Consider the following 14,835-nt stretch of genomic DNA (forward strand, 5'->3'; position numbering starts at 1 on the left):
CCTCCGTAAATCCATTTTCTGCTGCCACCGGAACAAGCAAGTAGCCGCAGGTAATGCCTCCCTGGATGGTCCCAGGCAAAGGAAATGGGCTTTCAACCCCTCATATTCCAGCACAAAAACTCCACGATTAAGTCTCTCTTGTTCCTGATCAACGTCTCCTACTGTCTCTCCCAGCGTTCCTCACTTGACCGGGACACTGTGTTCGCCGGAGCTTTTTTATGCAAAATCTCAGCACTTTTCTGGCCCCTTTTCTCGGGCTCCATCCCGGAGTAAACGGAGCAGCTGCAACTGCAGCTGCTCCTCCTCCACCTGCACCGCGTCAATTCCTCACGGCCATAACGTGCCGCTCCCTCGCTGTGCGGCGGCGGGAGGAGCTGCCCTGCCCCATCGCGCAGCTCTGCCGGGCACTGCGGCACCGGGCAGCGTCCCGGAGCTGTCCCTGCGACACACGCACGCACGGCACTGAGCCCAAAGCGGCTCAGCTGGGGACACCAGAACGGCAGCGGCCTTGGTGGCTGCGTGGCTGCTACCCCGGTCACAGGAGCTCTCCGAGTCCACGGATCTATCCGTCGAGGGGCCCTCGCTCAGTTCTGAGCCTCTTTCCCGCCGGTTCTCCTCGGGCTGCGCTATTGCCGCCTCACCAGCCCCTGCTGCTGCCAGCACCTCCCACACTGCTCCGCCCTTCCCACCTGCAGCAGCTCCCCGAGCGAGCAGAGGCCAAAGCCCTCCTGCCCTGTTTCCCTCGCTCCCACACGCTGGGCAGCTGCCGCCTGCTGCAGGGGCCCCGTCTCACCTGCCTGCACCTGAGTGACAACGAGCTGGGAGCCCACGGCGTCCTGCAGCTCTGCCAGCAGCTCCGGCATCCCGCCTGCCCGCTGCAGAGCCTGGGCTGAGAGCCCTGCCACGGCCCCTTCCACGCCCGGCATTCCCGAGCTGGGGAGAGGATGCTGCGGCACAGGCAGGGCAGCACCGGCATCCCGGCTGGGTCAGCACATCCCTCCACACAAGATCTAACACCTTCTCCTCTTTTCCTTGATTCCTCCATGCCCAGGCTGAGCACGGACAACTGCAACTACTCCCTAGTGCAGGAACTGGACGCCCTCCGGGCACTGCAGCCCGCCCTGAAGATCGGCAACCTCCTGGAGCATGACGTGCCGCAGGCAGGGGCAATGGCCCGGCTGCCCTGCCACCGCGGGCTCCTGCCGGGGGGGAGGCAGGAAGTCGTTCCCCTCTTTCAGAACACCTCCCCTCCTTTAGGAAGAGCCCTTCCAAAAACCAGAGTCTTTCCCAGACAAGTATTCAGTGCTGCTAAGGGGTTCGAGCCTGCTCCACCAGTGGGAAACAGAGAAGAGACCTCTGCTGTGTCTCTGACGGGGAGGGTTCCATATCCTGCCCTCTCCCATCCCCTTCCTTCTTGCCGGGAACAGTTGTGTGCATTTTCCAGGAACATATTAATACCCCACAGACAATCCCAGCCATCTCCCAGGGCTCTTCCCACCGATTCCCCCAATCCCAGTCTGTGCTTCTGATTCCAGTTCTGACCACGCATTTCCAAGCGATGGCTGATGTACCCATGATGGAAGTACCTGAGCCAGAGCGAGGTCCCAACCGTAGGAATGAGTCACTGAACAGTTTGGGTTTTAATAGGGAAAAAGGGAAATTCAGATCGAAATCCAAGAAAATCCCTACACAGAAACTCTTTTCCTGCAGCATTGGACTGGGAGGGGTGACGTCTATGGACAGGGCCACCCCTCCTTGGGCACATGGCAGGGCCACACTGCCACACACATGTCCCCAGGGCTGGGGCATGGCCAGGGAATCCTCATGGCGCCGTCTCCAGGAATCTGCTGCCGACATCATCATAGTCCGTGTGCCCCGGGGACTGCTCTGAAGAATCCATGGTGGCTCCTGGGTCTCTCGGAGGGGAGGAGATCCCACCTTGGGGACAACACAGAAAGGTGCCTGAGGGGACAGTCCGCTCGGTGTCCCCACGGTCAGACCCCACCTGGGCTCTGGCCACAGCACCCATGGATTTGCTGCTGGATCCCTGCCCGCCCCCACAGCCAAATCCTTCCATGGAGTGTCTCTGCAGAGGGCACAGGGCAGCTGTGAGGCCTCTTACCAGTGGGGAGAACACAAAGCCACCTCTGTTGTGCTCTGGGTTTGGACATGTCCCCAGTGCTGGGAGAAGGAGGTTCCTGTAGCACAGCCAAGACATCATCATAGCCATCCGGGATTCCTTGCTCAGGCCGGGCTGGGGGGTCTGAGAAAGGCAGAGGGGTCCATGGCAGCGACTAGCAGCCCTGACAGGGCTCTGGCCATGCCATCAACTCTGGACATCCCACCACAGGTGTGCTGGTGACCCTTGGTTCCAGCAGGGAAAGGCAATGCTTCACTGCACACAAACACAGGGAGGACTCGTCCCCTCAGCTCCCCAGCCCGGCTGTGTCCCCTCTCCTGTGCTCTCCCCGCTGGATTCCTGCCCTGTGGTCCTACCTGGGGCTGCCTCGGTGTCACTCCTCTCCACGCTGTCCCCACTGGAATACGGCAGCTTCTTGACTGATCCCTCAGACAGGGAACCTGCAGGGGACAAACAGGGACATGGGGGTGGCCTCAAGTGGCACCAGAGGTGACAGAACCTCACACCACACAGCGTGGCTGCGCCAGGACGGAGAAACCACTCGGGCCCATGGCCAGGAGACACTGCCGAACAACCAAGAACCAATGCTGCTGTGGGGCCGTCAGTCAGAGCCTTCATTGTTCACAGAGTTGGGGCACAAGGGCTGCACCCACCTGGGCCACTGGGCACCTTCTGGTACTCTGGCATGGCCATGTAGTCCAGCTCCTCGTAGACAGCGTTGGAGATGGCATCTGCAACTCTGCCATGGCCTGGAACCACAGGCAGCATTTACCTGGGGCCCTGGGCACTGTCAGGGGCAGCAAGATCACTCTGCCCATCTTCTGAGCTGTTCCAAAGGAGAGGAGCCCCTGAATCCCTAAAAACGGGTCTGTCCCATCCCCACCCACCAGGACCCACCTCGGTGCCAGACACGGGCACGGCACAGCAGCACGGCCAGGGCACCCAGGGCCAGGAACAGCAGCGTCCCCAGCACCACGCACAGCACAGTTGGCACAGACACCGTCCCCACGGCCACTGCCGGGGTGATTCTCTTGGGGACATCTGTGGGAACACAGCCACGTACTGAGGAGAGGGGAATCTCACCCACCCCGGAGTGCGGGTTGCAAACACGGCCAGACCTACCTGTGGTGGTGGCACTGTCCGGATATGGGGTAGTGTTTGTCTCAGTGGTGCCATCGCTGGCCCCCTCACAATCCACTTGGGCGTGCTCGCCGTTGCCGCAGCTCTGCAGGTGCCAGGGTGCCGAGGGGCACCCCGAGAGTGAGCGGGCCCCGTCCTCGCAGCCCACCCACGCCAGCCAGGCCCGGGACGGCTGCTGGGCGGGGACGGCCGACAGCCAGCCCCGCTCCCCGCAGCCCAGCTGGCGGCACACGGCGGCGGCCGTGCCGGTGCTGGTGCCGTTGGAGCACACGCGGCCCCACGTGCCGTTATAGGACACCTCCAGGTACCCACGGCAGCGCCCACGGCCGCCTGCCAGCCGCACGGAGATGTGCTCTGCAAGGGGGACACGGGCGTCACGGCACGGCAACGAACCCGCCGGGGCCTCTGCTGGACCCTGATCTGGGGCTGCCCGCCACTGACCTGAGCACACGGCCCCGGCCCCAAGGCCGAGCCCGCACTCGCGCCCTTCCGAGCGCCCGCATTCCCAGAGAGACTCCTCGGTCCCGGAGCACTCGGCCATGTACGGCCACAGCGGCCCCGTGCCGGGCCCCAAGAGCGCCGAGCTCGGCGCCTCCAGGGCCGTGCCACAGCCCAGCTCACGGCACACAACGGCAGCGTCCTGCAGGTCCCAGCCTTCCTGGCACACGCTGCTCCAGCTGCCACCGGAATAGACCTCCACTCGCCCGGCACAGCGCCCTGAGCTCCCCACCAGCCTCACCCGCCGGCTGCCTGCGGGCACAGAAGGACCGGGCTGCAGTAGCTGCTTCGAGCACTGGCAGTTCTGGCACATCTCGGGACACCCACTTGAGCAGACGACAACCATCTCCTCAAGGCTGCTGTTTGGTGCCGGGCCCGTCCCTAAGACATCCTCCACCTCCGCCAGCTTGTCATCCATCTCCTCAGTGCTGCTGATCAGTGCAGAGCCCGCGCCCGAAATGTTGTCCATCTCTTCAGTCATGATGTCCGCCTCGCTGGAGCTGCTGCTCAACACAGCGGCCGTTCCCGAGGCGGTGTAAACTTCCTTGGGAGTGCCACAGCTCAGCACCCCGCATACCATGTGCACATCCCATGTCTCCCACTGCTCCAGAGGCACTCGGCGCCAGGCCGGGCTGGTGATGGTTTCCTCCAGCCGCCCATCGCACAAGCTCTGACCGTCCACCAGCCGCAGGGAAGGGGTGAAATCAAAACCTGCAAAACCACCAGCAGAGGCGTGGGGCTGCAGCACGCACCGCAATTCACACCAAAATAACTCCGTCTCTTTTGAACCCAATCCTTTGTGGGTCTCAAAAGCTCTGAAGGCTCCTCCTGCAGATGCCCTACACACCTGAGCAGTTGACAGCAGCGGCGTTGCCAGGGGCACAGGGAGGCTTTCCGAGCACGGCCACGGGACACTCGCCCGGGTGCCGCTCGCTGCCGATGCAGCCGAAGGTGTCCGGCCGCAGCGGCCCCTCCCCGCTGCCGAAGGAGCCTCCCGGGAGCACGGCCAGGGCGCGGCCGCAGCCCAGGTGGCGGCACAGCACGTGCGCATCGGGCAGGTCCCACTCGGCGGCGCACACGGACCCCCACGTCCCCCTCACTGCCACCTCCACTCGCCCGGAGCATCTCGAGCTGCTGTTCTCCAGGCGGAAGCCCGTGTAGGCTGTGGCAGGAAGGGCGGTGAGGCCGTGGATGCTGCACGGAGCCCAACAGCCCCCGCTGTCCCCGGCACTTACGGGAGCAGATGATGCTGGCACGGCCGCTGCAGCCCTGGCTCTGGGCCGGACGCCGGGCACAGGCACTGAGCAGGGGCTCGCTGCCATTGCACTGGAAGCCCCCGTCCCAGAACGATCCGAATGCCGCCCCAAATCGGCCACTGCCGCCCATGGCGAGCACCTCACCGCATCCCAGCTCCCTGCACACCACCTGCGCCGCCTTCATGTCCACCTGATCCTCACACACGCCAACCCAGGCCCGGCCCTGCCGCACCTCCAACTGCCCGGCACATTCTCTGTCACCTCCGACCAGCCGGGAAAATCCTGCAGGAGCAGCACAGGCTCAGTGTCAAGGGATGAAGTGCATGAAATACCACATCCCCCAAAGAGCAGCTCCTACCTTGGCACACAGCGCTAGTATCCCAGTAATGGATGTTGGCTTTATAAGGACCCCAGCCTCGGATTTCACAGTCCCAGAGAGCGGTCTCGTCCCCATTGCAGTCCACCAGGGCCACATTGACGGCACCGTCGCCGACGCCGAAGCGCTCGCGGGCGGAGTAGGCACCGGCAGCCGAGCCACAGCCCAGATGCTGGCAAACCACCTCGGCGTCCTCCATGTCCCACCTGTCGTCTACTACCGAGCCCCACTGTCCCTGCAGATTCACCTCCACCCTCCCGGCACACGGATTGCCGCTTCCCGCCAGTCTCAGCTCCACGGCATCTGCACCAGGCCAGGGGCACGGCTCAGCCCTGTCCGGGAGGCTCCAGCACAAAGTGGCTGTCCCAGCAGGGCCAGCGTGTCCCCTCACCTGTGCAGGTCACCCCCACATCCCACTCGTGGCCACAGAAGTGTTCTCCCCATCCGAAGTGCGGACATTCCTCCAGTGCATTCTCGATGCCAATGCAGAAGAAGGGCTGCAGCCAGATGCGCCCGGTGCCCTGACCGAACCGGATGTACGGAGAAGCCCTGGCCACCCGGCCACAGCCCAGTTGCCGGCACACCACGGTGGCCCAAAGGGCTTCCCAGTCGAAGTCGAAGACGCACACGGAGCCCCACTCACCGTCGTGCTTCACCTCCACTCGGCCGGCACAGCGATCGCCGCCGTCCACCAGACGCAGCTCCCCGGAGCCTGCGGCACGGAGGCTGCTGAGCCGAGACCGGCACCGCCGCGGGCCCCGCTCCCAGCGCCCGCCACTCACCCGCACACAGCTGCACGCACACCAGCAGCCCCAGCGCCACCAGCGGCCCCATGCCAGCGACCCCGAGCCAGCACAGCCAGGGCACGTCTCGCCAGCGCCCGAGCCAATGCAGGCAGCAGCAGCAGCAGCAGCCGGGCAGCCTTTATCAGGTGCCTCATCTGCGGGCTCAGGGGCCGCGGCCTCCAATAACCTGCTCCGTGCCCAAATATGAGCCTCGGCTCCGCTTCTGGCGTCACACACCTCCTCACAGTGGGCTGCCACCAGGATGTGCTGGGGGCAGGCAGCTCCCCCACGACACCTGTGCTGGGGGGGCCCTTCCTGTAACCCCGCTTCCACCAGCTCTGCTGCTGCTGCAGCCTGCCAAGAGCCACCCTGATGGGGACAGGCTTCACCCCACAGATCTAGATAGAGCATCCGTGGCACCACCTGTAGCTCATGCACCTGCACAGCTGCCAGCCCCCATGCTCGGGGCGCTCCCCTCCCGGGGTGCTCGCAGCCCCCGCGGGGGGTGGCAGCAGCCCCCGGCTCCGCGCGGGGCTGGCAGGTGCCGGCTCCCCGGGCCCTCGCGGCGGCGCTGGCACATGGCGCTGCTGCCGCAGCTCTGGCCCCGCGCTCGCCTCGCCGCCAGGGCAGGAAGGAGGCGGTTACCCCCCGGCGGCTCCCGGCCTCGCCGGCGACCGCACGCACCTCCCGCCACCTGCGCTGCCGCCGACAACGCCGCGCCTCCGCGCCGCCCCTGCCCCGCCGCTCCGAGCCCCTGCGGCTCAACAGCCGCGCTCTAAAGGAAACCTCCCGGCCTCACCCTTCACCAGACTCTCGGGCGGCACAGTCTCAACGCAGGAATCCACTTTGCCTGCTGGCACCTTTACAGCTGCGGCTCCACTGACCCACGCTGGCCCCGGAGCTTCCCCAAACACCCACTCGCACATCCAGACCTCACGTTTCCTCCCCCGTTCCACCCCACGTTTTCCGCAGGGATGTCGCAGGTGTCGCCCTCCGTAAATCCATTTTCTGCTGCCACAGGAACAAGCAAATAGCCGCAGGTAGTGCCTCCCTGGATGGTCCCAGGCAAAGGAACTGGGCTTTGACCCCCTCACATTCCAGCACAAAAACTCCACGCTTAAGTCACTCTTCCTCCTTATCAACGTCTCCTACTGTCTCTCCCAGCGTTCCTCACCTGACCGGGACACTGTGTTCCCCGGAGCTTTTTTATCTAAAAGCTCAGCACTTTTCTGGCCCCTTTTCTCGGGCTCCATTCCGGAGCAAACGGAGCACCTGGAACTGCAGCTGCTCCTCATCCTCCCGCACGGTAGCAATTCCTCTCGGCCATAACGTGCCGCTCCCTCGCTGTGCGGCGGCGGGAGGAGCTGCCCTGCCCCATCGCGCAGCTCTGCCGGGCACTGCGGCACCGGGCAGCGTCCCGGAGCTGTCCCTGCGACACACGCACGCACGGCACTGAGCCCAAAGCGGCTCAGCTGGGGACACCAGAACGGCAGCGGCCTTGGTGGCTGCGTGGCTGCTGCTCCGACCACAGGGCACAGGAGCTCTCCGAATCCACGGATCTATCCGTCGAGGGGCCCTCGCTCAGCTCTGGGCCTCTTTCCCGCCGCTTCTCCTCGGGCTGCGCTATTGCCGCCTCACCAGCCCCTGCTGCTGCCAGCACCTCCCACACTGCTCCGCCCTTCCCACCTGCAGCAGCTCCCCGAGCGAGCAGAGGCCAAAGCCCTCCTGCCCCGTTTCCCTCGTTTCCCACACGCTGGGCAGCTGCCGCCTGCTGCAGGGGCCCCGTCTCACTTGCCTGCCTCTGAGTGACAACGAGCTGGGAGCCCACGGCGTCCTGCAGCTCTGCCAGCAGCTCCGGCATCCCGCCTGCCCGCTGCAGAGCCTGGGCTGAGAGCCCTGCCACGGCCCCTTCCACGCCCGGCAGGCCGAGCTGGGGAGAGGATGCTGCGGCACAGGCAGGGCAGCACCGGCATCCCGGCTGGGTCAGCACATCCCTCCACACAAGATCTAACACCTTCCCCTCTTTTCCTTGATTCCTCCATGCCCAGGTTGAGCACGGACGACTGCAACTACGCCCTGGTGCAGGAACTAGACGCCGTCCGGGCACTGCAGCCCGCCCTGAAGATCGGCAACCTCTTCGAGCATGACGTGCCGCAGGCAGGGGCCATGGCCCGGCTGCCCTGTCACCGCGGGCTCCTGCTGGGGGGGAGGAAGGCGCTCCTTTCCTTCAGAAATCCTCCCCTCAGTTAGGAAAAGCCCTTCCAAATACCACAGTCTTTCCCAGCCCAGGACTCAGACCTGCGAATGAATCTGATCCTGCTCCACCCGTTGGACACAGGGAGGAGATTCCTGCTGCATTTGCGGGGGGTGGGGTTCCAGGTCCTGCCCTCTCCCTTTTCCCTGGCCTTTGCTGGGTACAGTTGCGTGCGTTTGGCAGTACCAAAGGAACACCCCGCAGACAATCTCAGAAATCCCGCAGTGCTCTTCCCCTGATCCCACCAATCCCAGAGTTGGGTATCTAGTTCCAGTTCCTGCCCCGCATTCCCAAGCAATGGCTGATGTACCCATGATGGAAGTGCCTGTGCCACAGTGAGGTCCCAACCATAGGAGTGAGTCACTGAACAGTTTGGGTTTTAATAGACAAAAAGGGAAATTCACACAGTAATCAAAGAAAATCCCTACACAGGAGCTGTTTTCTTGCAGCATTGGAGAGGGAGTGGTGAACTCTGTGGGAAGCCTCACCCCACCCTGGGGACATGGCCCCGCCACACTGCCACACACATGTTCCCAGGGCTGGGGCATGGCCAGGGAATCCTCATGGCTCCGTCTCCAGGAATCTGCTGGCGACATCATCATAGTCCGTGTGCCCCGGGGATTGTTCCGAGAGTTCCATGGTGGCTCCTGGGTCTCTTGGAGGGGAGGAGATCCCACCTTGGGGACAACACAGAAAGGTGCCTGAGGGGACAGTCAGCTCCGTGACCCCACGGTCAGACCCCACCTGGGCTCTGGCAACAGCACCCATGGATTTGCTGCTGGATCCCTGCCCGCCCCCACAGCCAAATCCTTCCATGGAGTGTCTCTGCAGAGGGCACAGGGCAGCTGTGAGGCCTCTTACCTGTGGGGAGGACACAAATCCACCTCTGTTGTGCTCTGGGTTTGGACATGTCCCCAGTGCTGGGAGAAGGAGGTTCCTGTGACACAGCCAAGACATCATCGTAGCCATCCGGGATTCCTTGCTCAGGCCGGGCTGGGGGGTCTGAGAAAGGCAGAGGAGTCCATGGCAGTGACCAGCAGCCCTGGCAGGGCTCTGGCTGTGCCATCCCCTCTGGCCTTCTCAACAGCAATGTGCTGGTGACCCTTGGTTCCAGCAGGGAAAGGCAATGCTTCGCTGCACACTAACACAGGGAGGACTCGTCCCCTCAGCTCCCCAGCCCGGCTGTGTCCCCTCTCCCCTGCTCTCCCCGCTGGATTCCTGCCCTGTGGCTCTACCTGGGGCTGCCTCGGTGTCACTCCCCTCCACGCTGTCCCCACTGGAATACGGCAGCTTCTTGACTGATCCCTCTGACAGAGAACCTGCAGGGGACAAACAGGGACATGGGGGTGGTTTCAAGTGGCACCAGAGGTGACAGAACCTCACACCACACAACTTGGCAGCCCTCGGACTGAAGAACCACCCGGGCCCATTGCTGGGAGCTAGTGCCGAACAACCAAGAACCAATGCTGCTGAGGGGCCGTCAGGCAGGGCCTTCACTCTTCACAGAGTTGGGGCGCATCAGCTGCACCCACCTGGGCCACTGGGCTCCTTCTGGTACTCTGGCATGGCCATGTAGTCCAGCTCCTCGTAGACAGCGTTGGAGATGGCATCTGCAGCTCTGCCACGGCCTGGAACCACACACAAATACCTACCTCGGGCCCTGGGCACTGTCAGTGGCACCAAGAACACTCTGCCCATCTTCTGAGCTGTTCCACACAGCAGGAGCCTCTCGATCCCTAAAAACGGGTCTGTCCCATCCCCACCCACCAGGACCCACCTCGGTGCCAGACACGGGCACGGCACAGCAGCACGGCCAGGGCACCCAGGGCCAGGAACAGCAGCGTCCCCAGCACCACGCACAGCACAGTTGGAACAGACACCGTCCCCACGGCCACTGCCGGGGTGATTCTCTTGGGGACACCTGTGGGGACACAGCCAGGGGGTGAGGCGAGGGGAATCTCAGCCAGTTCAGGGTAGAGGATGCAGGCACGATCAGACCTACCTGAGTTGGTGGCACTGTCCGGATATGGGGTAGTGTTTGTCTCAGTGGTGCCAGCGGTGTCCTCCTCACAATCCACTTGGGCGTGCTCGCCGTTGCCGCAGCTCTGCAGGTGCCAGGGTGCCGAGGGGCACCCCCAGAGTGAGCGGGCCCCGTCCTCGCAGCCCACCCACGTCAGCCAGGCCCGGGACGGCTGCTGGGCGGGGACGGCCGACAGCCAGCCCCGCTCCCCGCAGCCCAGCTGGCGGCACACGGCGGCGGCCGTGCCGGTGCTGGTGCCGTTGGAGCACACGCGGCCCCACGTGCCGTTATAGGACACCTCCAGGTACCCACGGCAGCGCCCACGGCCGCCTGCCAGCCGCACGGAGATGTGCTCTGCAAGGGGGACACGGGCGTCACGGCACGGCCACGAACCCGCCGGGGCCTCTGCTGGACCCTGATCTGGGGCTGCCCGCCACTGACCTGAGCACACGGCCCCGGCCCCAAGGCCGAGCCCGCACTCGCGCCCTTCCGAGCGCCCGCATTTCCAGAGAGACTCCTCGGTCCCGGAGCACTCGGCCATGTACGGCCACAGCGGCCCCGTGCCGGGCCCCAAGAGCGCCGAGCTCGGCGCCTCCAGGGCCGTGCCACAGCCCAGCTCACGGCACACAACGGCAGCGTCCTGCAGGTCCCAGCCTTCCTGGCACACGCTGCTCCAGCTGCCACCGGAATAGACCTCCACTCGCCCGGCACAGCGCCCTGAGCTCCCCACCAGCCTCACCCGCCGGCTGCCTGCGGACACGGAAAGACGGGGCTGGGGCGCCTGCCTGGAGCACTGGCAGCTCCGGCACATCTCAGGACACCCACCTGAACAGACGATGGCCGCCCCGTGAGGGATGCCAGCTGGGGCAGTGGTCATCCACCCTAAAGATGAAACATGTACGTGGTCCTGAAAATAGTACTCAGACAGCTCTTCGGGCCTCTTGGTCAGCACAGTGGTCATCCCCTGGATGGTTTGAATCACACTTTCCATGATGGCCCTCTCCGTCTCATTGATGTCCCAAAGGGTAACCGTACCAGAGACACTGTAACTCTTGTCCAGTCCTCCACAGCCCAGCTCCCAGCACACCTTGCTGAAATTCCGTATGAGCAAAAGATCTCCTGGTACACGGCGCCACGCCCCGGTGCTTATGGCCAACTCCAGCCACCCATCGCAGCGTGTCTCACCCTCCACCAGCCTCAGGGACTCCAAAATACCTGTAAAATGCCCAGAATCAGCCTTTCATCCCAAAATAACTCAGTTTCTCCCTATCCCAAATCCTAGGGATACCCAAAAGCTCTGAAGGCTCCTCCTGCAGTTGCCCTACACACCTGAGCAGTTGACAGCAGCGGCGTTTCCGGGGGCACAGGGAGGCTTTCCGAGCACGGCCACGGGACACTCGCCCGGGTGCCGCTCGCTGCCGGTGCAGCCGAAGGTGTCCGGCCGCAGCGGCCCCTCCCCGCTGCCGAAGGAGCCTCCCGGGAGCACGGCCAGGGCGCGGCCGCAGCCCAGGTGGCGGCACAGCACGTGCGCATCGGGCAGGTCCCACTCGGCGGCGCACACGGACCCCCACGTCCCCCTCACTGCCACCTCCACTCGCCCGGAGCATCTCGAGCTGCTGTTCTCCAGGCGGAAGCCCGTGTAGGCTGTGGCAGGAAGGGCGGTGAGGCCGTGGATGCTGCACGGAGCCCAACAGCCCCCGCTGTCCCCGGCACTTACGGGAGCAGATGATGCTGGCACGGCCGCTGCAGCCCTGGCTCTGGGCCGGACGCCGGGCACAGGCACTGAGCAGGGGCTCGCTGCCATTGCACTGGAAGCCCCCGTCCCAGAACGATCCGAATGCCGCCCCAAACCGGCCACTGCCTCCCATGGCGAGCGCCTCACCGCAGCCCAGCTCCCTGCACACCACCTGCGCCGCCTTCATGTCCACCTGATCCTCACACACGCCAACCCAGGCCCGGCCCTGCCGCACCTCCAGCTGCCCGGCACATTCTCTGTCACCTCCGACCAGCCGGGAAAATCCTGCCGGAGAAGCGGAGGCTCAGTGTCAAGGGATGAAGTGCATGAAATGCCACATCCCCCCGAAGCCCGGCTCCTACCTTCGCAAACAACGGCAGTGTCGTAGCCATGGACGTTACCCTTATAAGGTCCCCAGCCACGGATGTCGCATTCCCAGAGAGTGGCCTCGTTCCCTTTGCAGTCCACCAGGGCCACACTGACGGGACTGTCCGCTACGCTGTAGCGCTCGCGGGCGTAAAAGACACCGGCAGCTGAGCCACAGCCCAGATGCTGGCAAACCACCTCGGCGTCCTCCATGTCCCAATTGGGGTCGGCCACCGAGCCCCACTGTCCCTGAAGATTCATTTCCACCCTTCCAGCACAAGGACTGCCACCGCCTACCAGTCTCATCTCCACGGCATCTGTACCAGGCCAGGGGCAGGGCTCAGTCCTGTCCGGGATGCCCCAGAAAATGGTGACTGTCCCAGCATTGGCAGCGTATCCCCTCACCTGTGCAGGTCACCCCCGCATCCCACTCGTGGCCGCAGATGTGCCATCCCCATCCGAAGTGCCGACACTCCACGAGCGAATTCTCGGTGCCGTTGCAGAAGAAGGGCTGCAGCCAGATCCGCCCGGTGCCCTGCCCGAACAGGGCGTACGAGAACGACCTGGCCACCCGGCCACAGCCCAGCTGACGGCACACCACGCTGGCCCAATGGGCGTTCCAGTCGTTTTCGAAGACGCATACGGAGCCCCACTCACCGTCGTGCTTCACCTCCACTCGGCCGGCACAGCGATCGCCGCCGTCCACCAGACGCAGCTCCCCGGAGCCTGCGGCACGGAGGCTGCTGAGCCGGGTCCGGCACCGCCGCGGGCCCCGCTCCCAGCGCCCGCCACTCACCCGCACACAGCTGCACGCACACCAGCAGCCCCAGCGCCACCAGCGGCCCCATGCCAGCGACCCCGAGCCAGCGCAGCCAGAGCACGTCTCGTCAGCGCCCGAGCCAATGCAGGAAGCAGCAGCAGCCGGGCAGCCTTTATCAGGTGCCTCATCTGCGGGCTCGGGGCCGCGGCCTCCAATAACCTGCTCCGTGCCCAAATATGAGCCTCGGCTCCGCTTCTGGCGTCACACACCTCCTCACAGTGGGCTGCCACCAGGATGTGCTGAGGGGAGGCAGCTCCCCCACGACACCTGCGCTGGGGGGGCCCTTCCTGTAACCCCGCTTCCACCAGCTCTGCTGCTGCTGCAGCCTGCCAAGAGCCACCCTGATGGGGACAGGCTTCACCCCACAGATCTAGATAGAGCATCCGTGGCACCACCTGTAGCTCATGCACCTGCACAGCTGCCAGCCCCCATGCTCGGGGCGCTCCCCTCCCGGGGTGCTCGCAGCCCCCGCGGGGGGTGGCAGCAGCCCCCGGCTCCGCGCGGGGCTGGCAGGTGCCGGCTCCCCGGGCCCTCGCGGCGGCGCTGGCACATGGCGCTGCTGCCGCAGCTCTGGCCCCGCGCTCGCCTCGCCGCCAGGGCAGGAAGGAGGCGGTTACCCCCCGGCGGCTCCCGGCCTCGCCGGCGACCGCACGCACCTCCCGCCACCTGCGCTGCCGCCGACAACGCCGCGCCTCCGCGCCGCCCCTGCCCCGCCGCTCCGAGCCCCTGCGGCTCAACAGCCGCGCTCTAAAGGAAACCTCCCGGCCTCACCTTTCACCAGACTCTCGGGCGGCACAGTCTCAACGCAGGAATCCACTTTGCCTGATGGCACCTTCACAGCTGCGGCTCCACTGACCCACGCTGGCCCCGGAGCTTCCTCAAACACCCACTCCCACATCCAGACCTCACGTTTCCTCCACCGTTCCACCCCACGTTTTCCCCAGGAAAGTCGCAGGTGTCGCCCTCCGTAAATCCATTTTCTGCTGCCACAGGAACAAGCAAATAGCCGCAGGTAGTGCCTCCCTGGATGGTCCCAGGCAAAGGAACTGGGCTTTGACCCCCTCACATTCCAGCACAAAAACTCCACGCTTAAGTCACTCTTCCTCCTGATCAACGTCTCCTACTGTCTCTCCCAGTGTTCCTCACCTGACAGGGACACTGTGTTCCCCGGAGCTTTTTTATCTAAAAGCTCAGCACTTTTCTGGCCCCTTTTCTCGGGCTCCATTCCGGAGCAAACGGAGCAGCTGGAACTGCAGCTGCTCCTCCTCCACCTGCACCGCGTCAATTCCTCACGTCCATTACGTGCCGCTCCCTTGCTGTGCGGCGGCGGGAGGAGCTGCCCTGCCCCATCGCGCAGCTCTGCCGGGCACTGCGGCACCGGGCAGCGTCCCGGAGCTGTCCCTGCGACACACGCACGCACGGCACTGAGCCCAAAGCGGCTCAGC

General features: G+C 64.7%; 2 protein-coding genes across 2 annotated transcripts; both read right to left on the minus strand.

Moving 5' to 3' along the window:
- Window positions 1-1,690: 1,690 nt before the first annotated feature.
- Window positions 1,691-6,244, minus strand: LOC148221702 (scavenger receptor cysteine-rich type 1 protein M130-like). Its single transcript, XM_088175451.1, has 13 exons — window positions 6,193-6,244; window positions 5,802-6,122; window positions 5,393-5,713; window positions 5,014-5,316; window positions 4,626-4,940; window positions 4,106-4,489; window positions 3,722-4,030; window positions 3,263-3,634; window positions 3,038-3,181; window positions 2,794-2,889; window positions 2,497-2,580; window positions 2,123-2,263; window positions 1,691-1,908 (listed from the first exon to the last, which is right to left on the minus strand). Exons 1-13 carry the CDS (start codon window positions 6,242-6,244, stop codon window positions 1,823-1,825), a joined length of 2,928 nt encoding a protein of 975 aa, XP_088031577.1. The 3' UTR covers window positions 1,691-1,822.
- A 2,565-nt stretch (window positions 6,245-8,809) lies between these two features.
- LOC106853181 (scavenger receptor cysteine-rich type 1 protein M130-like) lies at window positions 8,810-14,740 on the minus strand. The gene is made up of 12 exons (XM_088175731.1): window positions 14,684-14,740; window positions 14,300-14,413; window positions 12,976-13,585; window positions 12,567-12,887; window positions 12,187-12,489; window positions 11,799-12,113; window positions 10,452-11,684; window positions 10,227-10,370; window positions 9,982-10,077; window positions 9,685-9,768; window positions 9,311-9,451; window positions 8,810-9,126 (listed from the first exon to the last, which is right to left on the minus strand). The coding sequence occupies exons 1-12, from the start codon at window positions 14,738-14,740 to the stop codon at window positions 9,011-9,013; spliced, it is 3,534 nt and encodes a 1,177-aa protein (XP_088031857.1). The 3' UTR covers window positions 8,810-9,010.
- Window positions 14,741-14,835: the final 95 nt, after the last annotated feature.

Source organism: Sturnus vulgaris, chromosome 18, assembly GCF_052056855.1.
Source record: "Sturnus vulgaris isolate bStuVul1 chromosome 18, bStuVul1.hap1, whole genome shotgun sequence".
Lineage (NCBI taxonomy): Eukaryota > Metazoa > Chordata > Aves > Passeriformes > Sturnidae > Sturnus > Sturnus vulgaris.